The sequence below is a fragment of the Bos taurus genome, chromosome 13, assembly GCF_002263795.3.
Source record: "Bos taurus isolate L1 Dominette 01449 registration number 42190680 breed Hereford chromosome 13, ARS-UCD2.0, whole genome shotgun sequence".
Taxonomy (NCBI): domain Eukaryota; kingdom Metazoa; phylum Chordata; class Mammalia; order Artiodactyla; family Bovidae; genus Bos; species Bos taurus.
The window spans coordinates 10199378-10220433 of record NC_037340.1 but is presented as its reverse complement, the minus strand read 5'-3'; the positions used below and the strand labels follow the sequence as shown (position 1 = coordinate 10220433).

The window sequence follows — 21056 nt, the reverse complement described above, 5'->3', positions numbered from 1 at the left end:
CTCCTGTTATGTAACCGGCATCCCATCACTTCTGCCCTCTCCTCATTCTAGGACCCTTCTCTTCTTGCTCAGGCTGTGACGCCCCATGCTGGGCCACCGGCGCCCTCGCCCTTCTGGGGCAGACACAGCTTCCTCACCTCACGCTGAAACTGCCTTCCTTTCCCAGTCTGATGCTTGCTTTGTCCGGCCCTGTCTAATTGCTTTCGTACTGAACTTTGCAAGAAGGAGAGGAAGAAAGACGTCGACATGATATCTTAAGCTCTTTTTGGTATATTATACATAGTTTTTATAGTTAGTTTTTCATGCTTACATAATATAATGTATCTGTGATATAGGAATTGTACGGATGGGGTCTGGAAAGCATGTAGTTTATTGGTGTTAGTGAAGTTATACAATAAATCAGTTGCAAGGAGTTATCTTAGAAGCAGAGTACATGGAGCATGGACGAAGTGATCACGCTTTCTTAGGAAGTACATAGAGTCTATTGGAGACATTCTAAAACCCGCTGATGGAGCACCCGCCCATGGACCATCTCCAAGTCATCCACCCATTCATCTAACCATTGATGTCTCCATCACTTTTCACTCTCAGTATTTTTCAGTTTCAAGGCTAATTGAGCTTGGAAGACAGCTGGTGCCCTGGAACTGGCCAGGAAGGCAGGAGTAGTTGACCAGCCCAAACAGAGGACGCAGTGAGAGCCTGGTGATCATCACCAAAGCAGCATTCCCTGCTCTTTTGCAGCCAGGACAATGGCCCTGGCAATAAGGGCAGTACTGCTTGCCAGGCAGCACTGTTAATCATGGTGAGAAGCTGTCTCTGCCCTGGGCTCAGGAAGTCACCATAACTGGCTGGCAGACAAAACGTCACCGTGTAAGGCTCTTCAGTGGCAGCCCCTGCCTGGGAACACACAGGCCCGCGTGTGAACAGCAGGGCTAACTAGAGGGCACCCAGTTGACAGATGACCCCGCAAATGAATTCTGTAACTGGATCTGGACCACAGCCAGACCACCTGGCTGTCCTCTGTCAGGGCCTCAGGACCTCAGGGGGAGGGTCCTGCTGCTGTTGCTTCAGGCAGCGGGGTGGTGCAGGGGTCATGATGAGAGGCGAGGATGTGTCTCCATGTCGTGCAGAGACCTCTGTGCTGGCTGTGTCTCCCTCAGTTGGGTCAGAGGGAGGTGCCCTTGTGACGATGACGGCGTTGACTGTTACAGAATTTTATGAGCAACTTGTACTGGTTTTCAGTATCCTTGTTAATGCATGAGTGCACCTCTGGAATCATTTTGAAATATCTCATGCTTCTGAGGTTCACTGGTGTATAAAGTGTAGACCTAATTTAATTTTTCCCCACATTGGTATACCATTAGCATAAACCTTCCCACCACCTCCCTTATGAAGAAACTTAGTTTACCAAAAATAAAAAGTCATGTCTGTTTCTTGGCTCTCTGCTCTGTTCCAGGACTCTTGTGTTTCTACTTTTGTGCTTATATCACACAGTCTGAATGCTTGTTGTGTTATGTTGCTGCTGTTACCCAGTTGCTAAGCTGTGTCCAGCTCTTTGTGACCCCATGGACTGCAGCACGCCAGGCTTCCCTATCTTCTTCTCTCTCTCAGAGTCTGCTCAGATGCATGTTCATTGAGTTGGGGGTGCTAGCTAACCATCTCATCCTCTGCTGCCCCTTTTCCTTTTGCCTTCAATCTTTCCAGCATCAGGGTCTTTTCAAATGAGTCAGCTCTTTGCATCAAGTGGCCAAAGTATTGGAGTTTCAGCTTCATCATCAGTCCTAGAATACTTATATATTATATTACAATATGCTATAATTTCTGTTTTTATCTGGGTAGTTTTTCTGCTATTCATGCCTCTTAATTTTTTCAAAGAAATTTTAGAATTGTTTTGTTGTACAAAAATGTCCTTTGACAAGTTAAGATTCTAATTTCATTCAGTTTGCTCACATTTAAAAAAAATGTATTTCCATCTTGACACTTGGGTTTATTCACTATGCCTCTTCTCATATTTGAATTTTCATCTATTTTCTCCAATAAAATTGAAGATTTTTAATTTATGTGCTTGTTGAACTGTGTTTATTCATGTATAAAATTCTGAACATAGCTGTATACATTAACTGCTCAAAAACAGAAAGGAAAAAACCCTTTCTTATATTTATTCTATAATCATCTGTTTTGATCATTTTGGGCACAAAGGGCCTTTGAAGATACTGATTTAAAACTGGGTGGAAAACAGGCCCACAGAATTCTGTTGTCTGGCTCCAGGACTTCTGAGTGCATTGCTCTTCCAGATGCAGCCTGGTGTGTCTGTGGAATCACTCACAGGGAGTTAGAGAAGGAGTTATAGTTGAGATTGGTTTGGGGACATTCTTTAGCATGAGCAGTGCTTGAATACAAATAGCCCACAGATGTCGGTGTCAACTGCTGGATCTACCTGGCTGTGTTTTCCGGCCATCAGGCAGTCTCCTCCTGTGCATTCCCTGCTCCAGTCATGTTTCCCTGGAGCATCTAGAACTTACAGCACCCACAGTCCTGGCCATTGGATGCTGAGAAGGCTGCTGAGCAACCTAATGAAATTCCAGTGACCACCTGCCATGCTATGGGTTAGTCTCTTGTGGATTTTCCTGGAAGCTGACTGTTATGTGTAATGATATTTTTGTGAGAAAATGATTCCAGAGTTCTAAACTACGTATTGAAAAAGGGACTTTTAGAGCATATCTTGTTTCATATGTGAACAGCCTAAAATTTAGTGTTTTGTATTGGAGTTACCTTCCTTATCCCGTAAAAATTACTAGCTTATTCATTTAGTTCATGGAAATGGCTTATAATTCCATTGTTGTTCAGTCATTAAGTCATGTCCAGCTCTTTGTGACCCCATGGACCAGAGCACGCCAAGCTTCCAAGTGAGCTCATGTTCTCGTCCACTGAGTCCGGGATGCTATCTAATAGCGTTATTCCTTCATCATTCCATTGCCGTCTGTTTATGTAGTGATGATTATGTCTCTGGTTCTCTTGTGGAATGGAGCATGGAAGGTAAATAATAAATATCTCCTGTGCAGTGTTTTCATTAAGTGATTTTAAAATCTTAAAACTTATAAAGTCCATCTGAAAAATATGCCTATTCGAGTTTTAGGAATGGCTAGAACTAAATTTTTGAACTTTGCATGGAAGCTACGACATGTCCAAGGAAAGTAGGAGTCCTAATTGGCATTTAAGGTTAACTTGAATTGTCAGGACTATCTTCCCCTTCGGGCACTCTTAATTGTTTTATTACCCTGGTGGCATGGTTTTCAGACCTGATGGGCTGAGTTCCTCTGGAATTCTACTCTGTTGCTCAGCAGCTTTCTCAGTGTGGATGTTAATGAAATTGACAGAGAAATGCTAAAGCATTAAAACACAGTGCATTAAATATAAATGCCATAGTAGGTCTTAGGGCAGAGAAACGTAAGCTGACTTTATGTTTCAGGGCATTACAGAAGAGAGGTAAAATGGTAACTTAAAAAAAAAAAACCCTGCACACTTTAAGACTGTAAGATCCCTTCAAGGGAAAAGCGTGTACTTTTCTTTGGAAAAGTAAGGGTTAGAATTCTCCATTTAAATTTTCTTGAAAAAATTTTTTTTTTTCCGAGGATTACTAAAGTAAGAACTGGAACATGTTTTTTAAACAGAGAAAATATTATATATTGTTTGTGGTTACAAAACATGTAGCAAAAATAAAAAGATATGAATGAAACACATGCCTACTTCTTCAAAAATTTTGTTGAAGTATAGTTGACTTACACTATTGTGTTTAATTTCTGCTATGCAGCAAAGTGACTCAGTTATACATATGTGTTCTTTTACATATTCTCTTCCATTATGGTTTGTCACAGGATATTGAATATAGTTCTCTGTGCTCCACAGTTGGGCCTTGTTATTTATCCATTCAGTAATCCCAAGCTCCCACGCCATCCCTCCTTTACTCCCCTCTCCCTTGGCAACCACAAGTCTGTTCTTTATGCCGTGAGTCTGTCTCCATTTCATACATATGTTCATTTGTGTAGTATTTTAGATTCTACATCTAAGTGATATCATATGGTATTTGTTTTTCTCTAGGTCCATCCATGTTACTGCAAATACATTATTTCATTCTTTTTAATGGCTGAGTGATATTCCATTCTATGTATGTACCACATCTCCTCGTTATCTGTTCACCTGTCGATGGATATTTAGATTGCTTCCACATCCTGGGTATTGTAGCTGGTGCTGCTATGAACGTTGGGTGCATGTACCTTTTAGAATTGTGGCTTTGTCTGGGTATATACCCAGGAGTGGGATTGCTGGATCTTATGGACACATGCCTATTTTAGAATAGTATTAATCTTTGGAGAGAAGTGAGGAGGGGCTTAATCAGGCAGAAATTCAGGAGCATGTTCAGCTATAAGATTTTATTTTTAAAGAAAAAAAAAACCAAACTCCTCAAAAGGTATATGCACTTTATTAAAATCTAATAATAACAGGAACATAGATTAAAAACAGCAGGGTATTCATACTCCAAAAACTACCTTGGCTTTTTTACTCATGAAGTCATTTTTTTAAAAATTAAAAAAAATTTTTTTTCATGAAACTATTTTTAAGTAAAGGTATCAAGAACAGAGACTGCAGATATTAAAATATAACATGATTTAACTGTATTAACTCTGCATTTGACTGGATTTATGGTTCACTAGCAGCTTCCTATCTTTTTACCAGTCTCTAGTATATTGTTGGGCTTCCCTTGTAACTCAGTTGGTAAAGAATCCACCTACAATGCAGGAGACCCGGGTTCGATTCCTGGGTTGGGAAGGTCCCCTGGAGAAGGAAATGGCAACCCACTCCAGTATTCTTGCCTGGAGAATCCCATGGACTGTATGTAGCCTGCCAGGCTCTTCTGTCCATGGGGTCGCAAGAGTCGGACACGACTTAGTGTCTAAACCACCACCACCAGTATATTGCTGGTGCTTGCATGCTCAGTCACTCAATCATGTCCAACTCTCTGTGACTCTGTGGACTGTAACCTGCCAGGCTCCTCTGTCCATGAGATTTCCCAGGCAAGAATACTGTAGTAGGTTGCCATTTTCTTTCAGGGAATCTTCTCAACTTAGGGATTGAACACACGTCTCCTACCTTGCAGATTCTGTATTACTGAGCCATGTGGGAAGCCCCAGTATATATTGCTGATACTTGGTATTTAAATGTCTCTTTCATTAGTATATTAGTATTCATTTGGAAATGTGCTGGTTAGGCTGTGCCATTAAAAAGCACATCATGTAGTAATTCCCATTTCCTTATAAAAATTACTTAATACACTTGTGAATGTCAAGTAATGCTAAGTCACTTCAGTCGTGTCCGACTCTGTGCGACCCCCTAGACGGCAGCCCACCAGGCTCCCCCGTCCCTGGGATTCTCCAGGCAAGAGCAACTAGTAGGAGATTTATCTGCGTTTAGCAGATTGTCACCATTGGCAGGGGAAATTTTTTTACCTGTATCGGTCAACTGCCTTAACTTCATTCAGATTGCATAAATAGTAGTTCCTCTGCCCTAATTACAGGAATGTTTTAATCTGGTAAAGTCATTAGAAAGAAACGTATTTGCTAATACTCTGAAAAGTAACTGTGATGACATGTATATTGTATATGTCTAGGACTCTGCACCTGAAGCTTTTCGGCTCTTTCTTGGGTCCCTCTAGGGACAGTGGTGGGATTTGCAGCGTCGCATCTAACCTTGCTCTTCAGTGGATGTGTTCTATGAAGTGTAGTTTCCCTTACTCCCATGATTCCATAGAAAGAGGAGGCCTTTGCCATAGAATAAAGGATGCATTGACTCAGGTGTCTAATCCCTGGGCCTTGAGTTGTTTTTGATAGAGTCTCAGATCTTAGTTTTTTTTTTCCCATTTTTTCATATGTTTAATATGAAATGTACAAAAACCAAATGAGGTATCATTAAAAATGTATTTCAACGTTTGTCTTATAATTGCTAGGAACTGTTCTTTCTTACTTTAATTATTTTTTTTCTTTTTCTCCAGTATGTATACATTAAAGGTGATCGTTGCTAAACGTAGTGAGTTTTCCATTCAGCAGCAGTGGACTCCGCTAGTCTGGCTGGTTTGTCAGAGCCATTGCTCGCTCACCTCTCCTGTGAGCAGTGCTGCAGCAAGTCCGTCCGGGACTTCACCCTTCAGTGCATTTGAATGTGCCATGCTTCAGCACCAAAATGTACTTGCATGTATTCCAGCTCTTGGAGGGAGCAGGTGGAGTGGAGCTCAGGAGCCTTGATAGCATTCTCATCTGCTGAAGGGCTGCTATGAATTTTCAATGACAAATTACAAAAGAATTTTAGTGCAACTAGAAAGGGAGATGAATTTTCAAGCAGTTTAGCCAAGCTGTCTGGAGAACAGAAGAGACCTTCCACACTTCACAGAAAGCCAGCAGATCACACTGTCTCATCTCCCCTTCAACTCCCTTGCCCTTCCCTTAAGCTGTCATTAGACATCTTCCTCTAATTGGAGATCCGCAAAGCTGACACCTGTCACTTGCATGTGTATGATTACTTCAGGAGAGACTGTTGAGCATCAGAGACCTAACTATTCTTAAAGACTATACCCAAAGCCAGCAGTTTTAGTGTGTCCCCAGATCAGCACGGTCAGCATTACCTGGGCGGGGGGGGGGCGGGCGGGGGGAGCCTTTCAAAATGCAATTTCCTAGGCCCCATCGCTGACCCACCCAATCAGAACATCTGGAGACGGGCCAAGCAATCTAGATTCTTTTGACCCCACAAGTCCTACAGGTGACTCTGCTGCACACTCTAGTATGAAGACCAAGGGTGACCACACGTTCTTGCCCCAGGCTTTGGCCCAGGAGACAACCATATGTCAGTTTCTTTAAACCCTTCTCTTCTGTCTGCATCATTACATTTATTATTCGTGATCTCTCACAACTGAGGTGGAGGGTGCTGCTCCACGATGGGCAGAACCAAAACTTGTCCTCTAGAGCAGCTTCAGACTGATGAGAAAGGACAGATTTACCCAAAGCTGAGTTCCGAAATGAATGAATTTGTCATAATGGTCCTTGGTGAAAAGTGACTTAGATATACTTGGCCAGTGTCTAATGAAGAATTATCTAAAGGCTGGAAAGTGGGTGAGGTGGGGAGCAGAGTAGCGGGAGACCAAGTAACCTTGGCTGCTGAGTCGTGGCAGATTTGTAGCATTCCCAGATCCCAGGCTGGTGGCATGGATTTTCTGCAGAAGGTGCTCACCAGTCAGGGCAACAAGAACGTATTCATGGAGGTGAAGGACAGCCCAGTTTTTATGTAGTCCAGAGGAGGCTTGAGGGTGAGCCATAAAGAAAAGGAGTTGATACAGTTAGGAGACTGTCCGTGTTTAGGGAGAGGGGAGAAGAGGGCATTTTGGAAGGAAGGCTAGAATATGGACAGCTTGGTGGGTGTTGGAAGCAAGAGCTGAATAGTTGAGATTGTTACTGACAGAGTAAGCTGTATTGCTGGTAACAGAGTATGAGCTACTAGGTATGAATGGAAAGAAAATGGCAGTCAGCCCTTTGTATGTGGTTTTGCATCCCAGTGAATCCAGCCAACAACTGCAGATTAAAACTATTCAGGGAAAAAGTTCCAGAAAGCAAAACTTCAAATTTTCCATGCTCTGGCGGTTATTTACATATCATTTACATTGTATTTACAACTATTTACATAGCATTTACATTCTGTTAGATACTCTAAGTAAGCTGGAGTAGTTTAAAGTGTACAGGAGGCTGTGTGTAGGTATATGCAGGTACTAGGCCCTTCTACATAGTGACTTAGCAGCAGCAGCAGCAGGCCCTTCTACATAAGGGACTTGAGTGTCCTGGACACTGGTCTCCCTGGGGGTGGGAGGAGGCGATGATCTGGACAAACCCTTCTGGATACTGAAGGGCCACTGTGCTGAGAGTTTGACCACTTAGTGTACTATCTTCCATTCAGTGCTGCAGAATCTAATATTTTCTTGTCTACTGTATCTCCCCCGAGGCTTTAAGAGGAAAAGATTCATCTCCCACTCACCCCACACCCACGCACATGCAACTGAAAATGGCTTTGGCGGGGATGGGACTGGCGCATCTTGAAATTTTATAAAGCTCCACACTAAACCTATGTACACAGTTGGAGCAAATGATCCTTGTTGATTATTTGGCTAGCAATCTCAATAATGAAGACCGAAAATCAGTTTTCTTTATTCTCCAGAGTCCCAGAATCTAATTTGCAATTTTCACTTCACCAGAAGTGAACAAGGGGCTTCCCTGATAGCTCAGTTGGTAAAGTATCCGCCTGCAATGCAGGAGACCCTGGTGTGATTTCTGAGTCAGGAAGATCCCCTAGAGAAGGGATAGGCCACCCACTCTAGTATTCTTGGGCTTCCCTTGTGGCTCAGCTGGTAAAGAATCCACCTGCAATGTGGGAGATCTGGGTTTGATCCCTGGGTTGGGAAGATCCTCTGGAGAAGGGAAAGGCTACCCACTCCAGTATTCTGGCCTGGAGAATCCCATGGACAGTCGATGAGGTCGCAAAGAGTCCAACACAACTGAGTGATGAAGTAAAAAAAATAAAGTAAAAAAGTGGTTTATCTAAAGCAGCAGGTTGCAAATCCACATTTGAATATAAACATTGAAAAGGAGAGTACAGGGCCCAGGTGGCTGTTTGGTAAGGTGTCACATGCATTTACATCCTTCACAAATGCTAATGGGCCATCTGATGACAAGCTTTATACCTGCTATGTTTGATGCCCAGTGCAAGGCACTCACCTGAGCCAGCTGTCAGGCCCAAGCCATATGACCTGTAAGAATGTGTTAGTGTTCGTGTAAAAATTTCATGCCCTCCACCAGCACCATGACAAATCTTAAGTCTTCCCTGTCTTGCTGTCCAAAACCACTTTTGAGATAGAGGGAAATTGCTGTATTTCAGGTGTCTTAAAAGCTAGTGTCACAAGAGTCCCAGACCTAGGACATATTATGTCAATGTTCTTAAGTATTGGCACGTGTTAGTGGACATTAGACTCTGTCAGGTGATGGACAGGGAGGCCTGGTGTGCTGCGATTCATGGGGTCGCAGAGTAGGACACGACTGAGCAACTGAACTGAAATGAACTGAGGTCCCCTAATTGGTGCTGTCATCTTAACTTATTTTAGTGTTAAGTGTTTTAAAGATCCTTTATATGACTTAAAATTATCATACACAAGGAAAGTTTCTTTTAGCTTGAACTAGGAAATGAGAGCTTCACCTGTTCTACCTCACTCAACTTTTCATGTGATACCATTCCAGAAAATTTTTCCAGACAAGAGCTTTGCTTTTCTTTTTTTTATCTTTAAACTTTTTAAAAATTTATTTTTAATTGGAGGGTAATTGCTTTGCCGTATTGTGTTGGTTTCTGCTATACAACACTGTGAGTCAGCTGTAAGTATACACATATCCCTTGCCCCTTGAGCCTCCCTCCCACCCCCTCATCGCACCCTGCTTTTCTGACTGTTGTATGGAAAATGAAAACTTGTCCTTCATTGAGAGTGGTTGTGCAAGGCCTTATATTGTGTGTATACTGGGGAGGAAGTTGCTGAGGAGGGGCTTTCAGAACTAGGATTAAATGCAGAATTTGGAGCCCTGAAGCACAGTTTCAAATGGTCCCCTGTTTTTTTTTGGCCAGGAAGCTCATATTACATTTGACCTTGCCCTTTTGGGAATACAGTTGTCTTATGTGTTTTTATTAATGGTAACTTAGAATGAAATAATTCAAACACCATCGCCTCAGAAATATTTATTTGACACCTTTTGATTTCAAACAGTTGATTTATTTGGGCTGTAGCAGAATTAGAAAAATCTCACATGAAATTTGAGGACTGTAATTAATAGTGATATTAGTGATTATTATCATGACACTCCTTAGAAATCAGTAGAAATGTTTATGTGATTAATTTTTTTCAGCGTGCCTGAAATATTAAGATGGAAAATCTCCTATGAAGTCTTGTTCAGTGGTTTCATTCACAGGAGATGTCAGTAAAGCTGTTTTTTCTGTTAATGAGGGTCTTTGTCTACCTTTTATAATGTTGTTTTTGCTCCATCCCCTTTTAAGACTACCTGGGATTTGTCTGTCCTCAAGTATTTAACAGGATCTCAAGGGGTCTCAAAGATGCCATCATATATTTCAAGGAGGTTTAGCTACACTCTGAACATGCAAATTAAGTGCATCACAGAAAGTCCATCTGCTGTGATTAATCGCATTAACCTCAGATGAAGGAGTCAATCACAGTTAGAAAATTTGAGATCTAGAAGGAAGTGTTGAGGACTTGATGAGGGCCCTGAGCCCTTGAGGGTTTACTGCAGGCAGAACACAGGCGCTGGGTCTCTTACGAAGGCCTTGCACAGCCAGTCACTCTCATCCATTCCTTTGTTGCCTCTTTCCCTTCAGCTTTTTGCTTTTTAAATATAGTCACAAGTCTCCTTTAAACAAAAATATCCCATGGGATCTGTCATCTCCCTGCTCCAGCCAGCATGAACTCTCTTTCTCTTCATACACAGACAACTTCTTTTTCTCTTTCTGTTTTGTTTTATTGAAGTGTAGTTGATTGATGGGTCAAGTAAACAGAAGAATACACAAACTTCTTGAATGAGTTGTGTGCTCGGGAGACCCCGACCATGACTTCCCTGGCTTCTGAGGTTTTCCTTCTCCCCCTCTGATGACCCTTCTCTGTTCACTGTAGGGGTTCATCCTCTTCTACTCAGCTGTTAAAAGCTGAGTTCCTTTAGGTACTCGGCATTGGGCTCTCTTGATTCCCACCTTTCTGTCCTCTCCCCAGGTGACTTTCCCACAGCTGTGGCTTCCTTTATTAGAGATGACTCAAATATAGAGAGAGATGTAGCACACTCTCATGCACACACATATATGCACATGTGTGTGTACACATTCCTACCTAGTATCTGTAGAGATGCATGTGTTTATATGTACATGTGTATATGCACAGATCTTAGATAGAGATATACATATGTATGTGTGTGTAGCCATCTGTCTGTATATTTTGAGGTCTGTATCTCATGTAATTTTTTTTGGTTATTGTTAGGATTAAAAAGCAATACTTAACTTTTTAAATTTCTTAATTTCCATCATTTAACAGAATGTACTTGACAAAAACCAGGGGTTCTTTCAAAAGTATACTTGCCAGCATCAGGAAAACATCTTAAAATATTCTGTATTTCAGCACAGAACACCAGATTATCAAAAATACGCATGAGTAGTCAAGGCTATGGTTTTTCCTGTAGTCATGTATGGATGTGAGAGTTGGACTGTGAAGAAGGCTGAGCACTGAAGAATTGATGCTTTTGAACTGTGGTGTTGGAGAAGACTCTTGAGAGTCCCTTGGACTGCAAGGAGATCCAACCAGTCCATTCTGAAGGAGATCAGCCCTGGGATTACTTTGGAAGGAATGATGCTAAAGCTGAAACTCCAGTACTTTGGCCACCTCATGCGAAGAGTTGACTCATTGGAAAAGACTCTGATGCTGGGAGGGATTGGGGGCAGGAGGAGAAGGGGACGACAGAGGATGAGATGGCTGGATGGCATCACTGACTCGATGGACGTGAGTCTGGGTGAACTCCGGGAGTTGGTGATGGACAGGGAGGCTTGGCGTGCTGCGATTCATGGGGTTGCAAAGAGTCGGACACGACTGAGCGACTGATCTGATCTGATCTGATGTGTGTATATATGTGTATATATGTATATGAGTAAGTAGGTATGAAGGTGGGTAGGTTGGTAGATGGACAGATTGAGAGAGCTCCCAGCGTTTCTTCTGGAGCTTCATGCCTTTCTACCTGCAAAAGGCATCTGAAATTCATTATGTCTAAAACCAAACTCAGTATTTCTGCCCCAACCCAAGCTTGATCCTTTTCAGGTGTTCTCATTCAGTGTGAACAGCTCCCCGGCCAAGAGCCGTCTTCCTCACCAGCATGAGTCCTGGCCATGTTATCTCCGGGTGTCTCCCAGTCTGCTCATTTCCCTTCCTTTTATGCCTCCCTCTCACCCAGTGCTGAGCCGCCAGCATCTTTGACCCAGACAGCTGCAATAGTCACCTGCCTTGTTTATCTACATCTCCTCTTGCTCTCTGGTTCATTTTTCAAACAGTAGAAAGAGTTGGATTTGAAACTCAAGTCCAGTCACGTGATGCTGCTGCTGCACAAGGGCCTTCAGGTCTTCCTGTTGCCTGGACATGAAATCCAAGGCGCCTCACTGTGTGCTGAGGGACTCCGCGTGCCCTGTCCCTCCCTGCCTCTCAAGTCTCATCTTGGGCAGTACTGTCCTTGGTTTCTGCTTCTGTGTCTCCCATCATCATCATCTGTTCCTGTCTCTGCTGCATTTGCTCTCCTGTGCCCCCCCCCCGCCCCCCCGCGCTTGTCTGAGGCACCGCCTCCCGCAGGGCATCCTTCCTAACCTCTCCTTGCACCCCGCTCCGTTCTCAGGTGCCCCATGAGCCCGAGGCAGCGCCTCGCTCCTTCGATTGCGGCCCTGCGTTTGCTGGTGAAGTTGTTTGCTATGGGACCTCTCTCTCCTTATTTACAAGCTCCCTGAGGACAAGGCGTGTGTCTAACTCATTCCTCTTTGCATCCTCACCCCTAGTGCTTGTCACAGTGATGAGCACAGTAAGTACCCACTCAGTATCTGTTGAGTGAATGGATGCACAGCGGCATCTTGTAAGAAGGAAGCACTGCCAGTAGGTTTGTTCCGGAAAGGAATATAGTGGAGGAAAGAGAAGGGACCAGCCTTAACGGAGTCCCTTTTACGTGCCAAGCAGTTTTTACACATTATGTGGATGGAAGCAAGGAACAGTCACCGGTGGTTTTGTTTTCTTTTATAACTCCTCAAAGAGATTTTTATGTGTATTTCATGCACATACATGGGTGGCAAGATTATTTTCATTCATTTAATACAATATGAAATATGTCTCTGAGATACTATCCTATTTTTCCATTAACATATTTTAGCAATTTTCAACTTGCATGGCTGGACATTTGATTAACAGGAAAAAAAAATTCGATTAGAGGTAATTAACACCTCAAATGAGATTGCCTTATTAATCTCTAATGTCACTTTAAGAGCATTAAATACACATATATCCTGGGCACGGCTGTTTGATTTTTGACTTTCTGTGTGGCACAGAGTTTTGAGTCCCAGTCATAAAAGGCACGGGAAACACCTTTCTTCATTATGGTCACGGTGCCTTTCCATAATTGGGAAATATATGAATACAGTTTTATGTGAGGAGGATAAGCAGATTGTTGGGTGGATAATATCCACTGCTGCCCTTCTGAGTCTCCCCAAACTGTATCCTTCTGCTCTTGGCTCCCTTTCTGCTAAATAACAGTAGTCACCAGAACCAGAACTTTGGTTACTCCCTTGGTTATGATCCAAACCCATTAGGTTTTAACTGTATTGGATTTGAAGCTCCTTTGAGATTCTGAGACAGTATGTGAAGTAGGCATATGGATATGCTGGTCTGAAGCTCCAGAGTGGCCATGTGGGATATTGATGCTATCTTCAGGGTCCAGGGGGAGCTGGTACCCAATAGACACTGATGGCTGTGGCCAACCAGAAGTCACATGCCCTGTCCAGGGGAGGCAGCCGGCAGCAGCCCAGTGACAGTACTGACCTCCTGACACCAGATCCCCTAATTTTTGAAGGGAAGCCAGAAACTCAGACTTTTATTTGAGAACTGTGGAGTTTTCACTGTTGATTTTTTTTTTTTTTAATTTAAATTTGCATGGGGCACACAAAACACATCCAGGACCTGAATTTTTTTCTCTGACCTTTGTGTTGCAAATTCTTTATCCTGGCTGCTAGTTCTCTGCGGTCTCTTTCTACCTCATCTGTCCAATATGGGTTCTTGCTGCTATTTCACATGCCCTGTGTTTTGGCTGGACTTGACTGTCCTTTCTCCAGTCTCAGGAGACCCATCTTTGGTCTCAGGCCTAGCCCCTCTCCCTGGTCAACCTCACGTGAGCACCTCTCTTGTTCTCTGCTTGTCCTGTGAGACCCAGCAGAGGACCTCGATGCCAGAGTCTGTCTCCCCATCCTGCACCCTGATGAACTCATCTCTTTGATCCTTCATGGTTGAAGACTCCTCATACAAATGTCTTATCTTCACACATATGTTGCCTTCATTTTCAGGGCACAGGTTGAACATGGGGTCTATTCTGAAGGCTTAATAGACTCTCAGGTGTGATGTGTGATATGTGCTTGTGTGCTAAGTTGCTTCAGTCATGTCCAACTCTGGGCAACCTATGGACTATAGCCCACCAGGCTCCTCTGTCCATGGGATTCTCCAGGCAAGAATTCTGGAGTGGGTTGCCACGCCCTACTTCAGGTGATCTTCCCAACCCAGGGATCTAACCTGCGTCTCTTATGACTCCTGCATTGATTGGCGGGTGGGACCAACTCAGATAGTGCATCTTTTAACTGCTTCCAGGGACGGGGAGTTCACTGCTTCCTGTGACATCTGGGCAAGCTTTGACAGCTCCGACCTTAGAAAGTGCCTTTTTGCTTATTGGCTTAGTCAAGCTGAAAGTTGCTTCCGCACCTAATGATTTTGTCACCCTTGTGCATTTACATTCCATCCTTTTTCCCTTTGTACAGTTTGGACCCTTGTCAGTCAGAAAGAGCCCTTCTTGTGTGTCTAATGTAGCCATTTCAGTTTTAACAGGATTTTCACAAGGAGCAGCGTCTTTACCGGAAATAGACGCTCCACGTGCACGTTTTCTTTCCTGTCAAATTCTGAGGGAGATTTTAGTAACAGCGGCCTGTGCTCTGGCAGTTACACTGTGTTTTTTCTTTTGAAAGCACCATCTTTTGAGGTTTTTGCTTCATTGGCATTAATAAACATTTCCTAAATTGGTGACCCTAGGCTTTGTTTGCTTTCCCAACATCTCTTTGGTGAACTGCTTTCTGTTTTTCTTCTCAACAGTCAAAAGTCTAATTATTTGTATATTAAGTTTTGAATCTTGTATGATTTTGTAGTACTTAAACCCCTCACTTCTGCCCTGGGTGACATAAATATTGTGACACTTGGCTGTAAAAAATAAAAGCATTTGAAGGTTTAGAATTGGCTGGTGTAAGCAGACTTTTGGGATGAAAGCCTCCTCTCATTTCTGGGAATCCCATCTCAGCCGTGGAATTCCATGTTAGAGTGTCCTCCGCTGACCAGGTTGCTCACTGTAAACTCATTGCTATTTCTGTGTGTTCTTAGGTGCCATGATCCTCTTGGGAAGAACCAACATGTTTCGTTTTAACCACCCAAAGGAGGCCGCCAAGCTCAGGGAGAAGAGGAAGGTGAGCAGCGTGGAATCTCAGGGAGTCAGGTCCACTCTGGGGGGAGCTGGGGGTGGGGGAAGAGGGGTCTCCGCTTTGGCTCTAGCAATTAGACTTCCTGGGGCAGGAACCAGCCCGCAGTCTGGATTGACTCCAGGGAGTTGGTTTCCCCGCGGACGGTGGGCTGGTGGAGTAGAATAGCGAGAGAGGTACCGCATGGGAGGAGACAGGCGGCTCTCCAGCCTCCTCTTAAGCCCTGCGTCCCCGTCCCCCGAAAGGGGGTGGACACCCTCTCACATTAAGTGGAGGGTGCCCTCCACTCGGGAGTGTCTGTTTTAAGAGTTACTTCCAGATCAGAATCACTTTCATCTAAAACTTTGCTCACTGCTTATTTTCATTCCCAGTAAGTTGGATTTTGATCGGGCTGTGAAGCAGAGAAGGGGTGAGTTTAGGACAGGTGAACACCTGGAAGAGATTGCAGCTTGTTTGGATGGGGACATCCAGGGGCGCTTGAAGCGCTAGATGGGGATGTGGGCCAAGGAGCAGAGAGGGAAGGGAAGGGGTGAGAGGGAGAGACATCTGTCTAGCTCTAGTGCACCGTGCTGAGCTTAGATGGAGGAAGAGAATCAAGTCAGAGCAGAGATGTCTGTGCGGCAGGCACCGTGCGGAGCCTCCCTGTGAACCACTTTGTGTCCACAGAGGCTGTTGGTGCCCCCAAGTCACAGACGAGTGAGAGGAGAGACTAAGACTGGCCTGTCTTGTGGCCAGCAAGTGGGGATCAGGGACTTGAGCCCTGAATGCCGGCCCAGATGTGTTAGCCCCTCACACGGGGTGTCAGCCCCCCGCCCCAAGTCACATGGCCCCTCACACGGGGTGTCAGCCCCCCGCCCCGAGTCACATGGCCCCTCACACGGGGTGTCAGCCCCCCACCCCGAGTCACATGGCCCCTCACACGGGGTGTCAGCCCCCCGCCCCGAGTCACATGGCCCCTCACATGGGGTGTCAGCCCCCGGCCCCGAGTCACATGGCCCCTCACACGGGGTGTCAGCCCCCCACACCAAGTCACATGGCCCCTCACACGGGGTGTCAGCCCCCCACCCCGAGTCACATGGCCCCTCACACGGGGTGTCAGCCCCCCGCCCCGAGTCACATGGCCCCTCACACGGGGTGTCAGCCCCCCGCCCCGAGTCACATGGCCCCTCACACGGGGTGTCAGCCCCCCGCCCCGAGTCACAGCCCCTCACACAGGGTGTCAGCCCCCCACCCCGAGTCACAGCCCCTCACACAGAGTGTCAGCCCCCCAAACCGAGTCACACGGCCCCTCACACGGGGCATCAGCCCCCGGCCCTGAGTCATTTATTCCTCACACAGGGTGTCAGCCCCCCGCCCCGAGTCACACTGCCCCTCACACGGGGCGTCGGCCCCCCGCCCCGAGTCACACGGCCCCTCACACAGGGTGTCAGCCCCCTGCCCCAAGTCACACCCCCTCACACGGGGTGTCAGCCCCCCGCCCTGAGTGACACAGCCCCTCACACAGGGTTTCAGCCCCCCACCCCGAGTCACAGCCCCTCACACAGGGTGTCAGCCCCCCGCCCCGAGTCACAGCCCCTCACGCAGGGTGTCAGCCCCCCGCCCCGAGTCACAGCCCCTCACACAGGGTTTCAGCCCCGTGCCCCGAGTCACAGCCCCTCACACAGGGTTTCAGCCCCGTGCCCCGGGTCACAGCCCCTCACACAGGGTTTCAGCCCCGTGCCCCGGGTCACAGCCCCTCACACAGGGTTTCAGCCCCCCGCCCTGAGTCACACAGCCCCTCACACAGGGTTTCAGCCCCATGCCCCGAGTCACAGCCCCTCACACAGGGTTTCAGCCCCCCGCCCTGAGTCACACAGCCCCTCACACAGGGTTTCAGCCCCCCACCCTGAGTCACACAGCCCCTCACGCAGGGTGTCAGCTCCCCGCCCTGAGTCACACAGCCCCTCACACAGGGTGTCAGCCCCCCGCCCCGAGTTACTCAATCCCTCACCCGTGGTGTCAGCCCCCCGCCCCAAGTCACTCATTCCTCACCCAGGGTTGTCAGCTCCCCTCCCTGAGTCACAGCCCCTCACACGGGGTGTCAGGCCCCACCCGAGTCACAGCCCCTCACACAGGGTGTCAGCCCCCCGCCCTGAGTCCCACAGCCCCTCACATGAGGCGTCGGCTCCCTGCCCCGAGTCTCTCAGCCCCGCGCCTCAGCCTGCTTTTCCAGGACTGCCGGGTCCCCAGTGACCTAGGTGGGAATAACCAGAAAGCGCAGTCCCCACCCCAGCCTTCTGTGGGCCGCTGCTTCCAGCCTCTGAGCCTCCTGTCTGCTCAGCCCAGGTCTCCCTGGAGGGCCCTTTGGGGACCCCGTTGCAGGGAGGAGAGGGAAGGAAGCAGGCCTGCCCGTAACCTTCTGTGGGAGCAGAGCACAGCGTTCGCTCTCCTGGTCTCCCTCCTCCTCCCCGTCCCTCTTTGTCACTCATTGGGTGTGGGTGCTGCTGCCAGGGCCCTACTCCTGCCAGAGCATGGGCGTGCCAGGGATGCCAGGATACCCTCTTCCCTGGATGCAACAGCAGGTCAGGGAGCCCCTCGGGGCTGAGTGGCTCCGGTGCGGGGGTGAGACCCTGCTAGCCTTAGCGGGGGGCTTGGGTTCCGGATAGACCCCGGGCCTGGCTGCCGCAGCTTCCGTCCTCAGAGGGCGCAGTTGTGTGTGGGCTCCAGGGGGTGCTGGGCCCCTCACTGCCTCTCCCAGGAGAGAGGCGTGCACACAGAGCACGGCCTTCTCCTGCCGCTGAGGTAACCGCTCTGCCCTGTGTCTGCTCTTAGAGCGGCCTTCTGTCCTCTCTCAGCTTGTCCATGAGTGACCTGTCCAAGTCCCGCGAGAACCTCTCCGCCGTCATGCTGTACAACCCAGGGTGAGTGGACAGCAGCTTTGCCTTCCCTGGGGTCGTCCCTGTGGTTGTGTTTGCTCTGTTGACCCCATTAAAGTCACTTACTTAAGGAAAAAATCAGGTAAATAAAGCTTCTGCAGTCAACCCTCCTTTATCACATCAGCCATAGCGATTTTTCAGGTTCCTTTCCAGCGCTCACTGTGTATGAGTATCCTATTATGAGGATAATCAGCATTGGGAAGGCTCATCACGGCTTCCTTCTTGTCTTCATAGCAGTCTAATATTTAGAGCTGACACTTGGATCACTCAGTGCACAATCCCTTTGGCTCAGGTACTTCCACTTGATTTTGTAACTGTGGTGTAATCTCAGAAACAGCTTTGGTTCTTAGGGCTTCAGATGCCCAAGGAGTCGTGTTCACTCCTTCCAGGCTCTAGGAGATCACTGAGACCACACACGGTGGTGGTTTAAATGGACTTGGTGGTGGTGACCTTGAGCAGTTAGCTTAATTGCCCAAGTCCTCCATGGTTCCATTCACAAAACCGTCACGAAAATGCCTCAAAACAGAGAAGTGGATGGAAGGACTTTGGGGTCCTTGCCAGGCGTGTGAGAGTCCATAATTTTATCTTTCCTGCAAAGAGAATCTCGTGTAAAATGGTGGAGGTAAATCTCATAGCTAAACGTGTTAAAATTGACAACACTGCCATCTTCCGGAAGTGATGGTCCATTGGTCGTCACTGTCCCAGGCACTGTCCTGAGTGCCTCGCCTTCGTCAGCTCCTGTATGTCACAGTGACTCTCTCTCACATACGTAGAGAGTTCATACAGGTTTGCTCGCTACAGTTTCAGGGTCAGAGCCATGGTGTGAGCCTAGGTTGGTCTGATTCCCAGCCTGTGCTCTGACTCTGTTCCTACCTGCCTTTCCCCACATGGGGCACGGTTTCCCACCTGGGAACCGGTTCCATGGCCTATTGCCCCCAGCTCAGCACTTCTCATAATGTAAATACCTCGTCCCTCAGCTCAGGTCAGTCCTCCTGTTTGTGGACAGTAGACACGCCTATAAGGACTTTCTTCACTGTTGTAGGAGTTTAAAGCTGGGAGGGGGCCTTCAGTCATGTTTCTGGATTCTTCTTTCTCTCGGCAAGCAGACTGAAGCCCAGGTCCGGTTAGTAGACCACTGGCTGCAGACTCCTGGGCCCCTCTCTCCTTGCAGAACTCCTGTACGTGCACACAGGCCGGTCCCTTCTGTCAGCCCTTGCCAGCACTGTTCATGAAGCCTTTCCATCTTATGACAGGGTTACTGAGAAGAGTTGTGCTTGTTTAGGTAAATCTGTCTTGGACTAACCCTTGGTGATTGGTAAGACCCCTGAAACATGAGAACAGTCTCAGAGCAGCTGGGTTATTGGTTCTAGGGAAGCTCGTCAGGTTGTCGGTCTTTAATTCCTCCCTGTGGTTTTAGCAGCAGCTTTCTACCATGACTGAGACTGCGTCTTTCACATGCTCACTTTGTGTTTAATGTAACACACAGGTGTTTAGGGTTGTCTTCAATTTAAGAAGCACGTTCCCATCTGTTGAGTGTTGTGGGGCTGTTTGAATCTTTGGGAGTATGTAGCGTGTTTACATGGGTGGATTCATCTCCCCGCTTGGAACCCATTTCCTGTCCCAGGATTCAGGTACCAGCTTCGTTGTGCTTGATGGTGGCGCCTTCGACTCTGGGTAGGCTTGACAGTAACACGTGACCGTTCCATGCCTCTGAAAACAGAAAGTGATCTGCATTCAGCCTGAGCTCTGGGACGCAGTGTTGCCAGCTGTGGGCCCCGCTCTCCCAGGCCTTACAGATGGATCTCCTCCAAATGCTGGAGACGATGCTTGTTCTCTTAAAAGTGATGCTGTTTTGTTGTTGTTCGCTTGTATTTAAGCTAAAGTGGTTTTTCGCAATGTCTTTGAAATGTAGGTCAGAATGTAGCAGCTTTGCCCTCAGAACTTTTCAGTGATTTTTCCTGGTCTGAAACCTAAGATCCCAGGCCTTGGTGAACCTCCCCACCCTGTTGACAGCTCAGCTCTCCATCATCCATGCTGGACCCCACCCCACCCTCCCCCTCCTTGCTCTGGGCACCAGCTGTTCCGTTTTGGGTCCTGCTTCGTTGCCCAGACTGCCCTGGACCAGTCATGCCTTCGGGGCTTCTCCTCTGCTAGCCCCAGAGCCTGGTGTGCCTTTGGTGGTGCCGTCTGCCCGTCCTTGAGGCGCAGTACACGCGGACTCCTCTGGATGCTGTTCCTAACTGCCTCCTCCCACGGCTTTCTCACGGCTCATCGCTCCATCTCTGGCAGCCTTGTCTTGTTCTTTGTGATGCGCGCTTGTCTGTCAGCAGGTCCTTTTTCTCAGCCCCTCCTGAGAAGCAGGCATGGTTCTCCCCTTGGGGACACAGTTCCCAGTAAGAGCCCTGGTGGGCTTACAGGTCGCTCCAGGGGAGCAGCCATCACAGGTCGTTTATGAATAAGGGTAGAAAATGAAAATGAGATGAAAGTAGACCGTCTCGGGCAGTCCTAGATGGAGCGATCAGGAGAGGCCTCCTGAGGCGGGAACATTTCCTTTAAGGCTCATGTGGAGTGAGGATGATGCTTGTGTGACCGGAAGCGGCGGGTATCTCCAGGCAGAGGAAGAGGAAGCAGGCACGTGGCATCCAGCCAGGAGGTGGGGCGAGGGCAGAGCAGATGGGTGCAGTCACCAGAGGGCGGGATGCCGGGAGCACAGGGGGCCAGCTGATGTGGGCCTTGGAGACCCCCGGAAAGAGTTTGGCTGTT

At 47.3% G+C, this 21056-nt stretch overlaps 1 protein-coding gene across 13 annotated transcripts in view; it reads left to right on the top strand.

Annotated features, from left to right (window-relative positions):
* Window positions 1–21056, top strand: part of KIF16B (kinesin family member 16B) — a 309240-nt gene that overhangs the window by 158374 nt on the left and 129810 nt on the right. For 11 of the 13 annotated variants that reach the window (XM_025000913.2, XM_025000912.2, XM_059892889.1 and 8 more), the window contains 2 exons: window positions 15284–15366; window positions 18190–18278. In XM_025000913.2, coding sequence (XP_024856681.1) covers window positions 15284–15366; window positions 18190–18278 — 172 coding nt within the window. Of the gene's footprint in view, window positions 1–15283; window positions 15367–18189; window positions 18279–21056 lie in introns of those variants that run through there. The other 2 variants (XM_059892892.1, XM_059892890.1) reach the window with 1 other exon arrangement.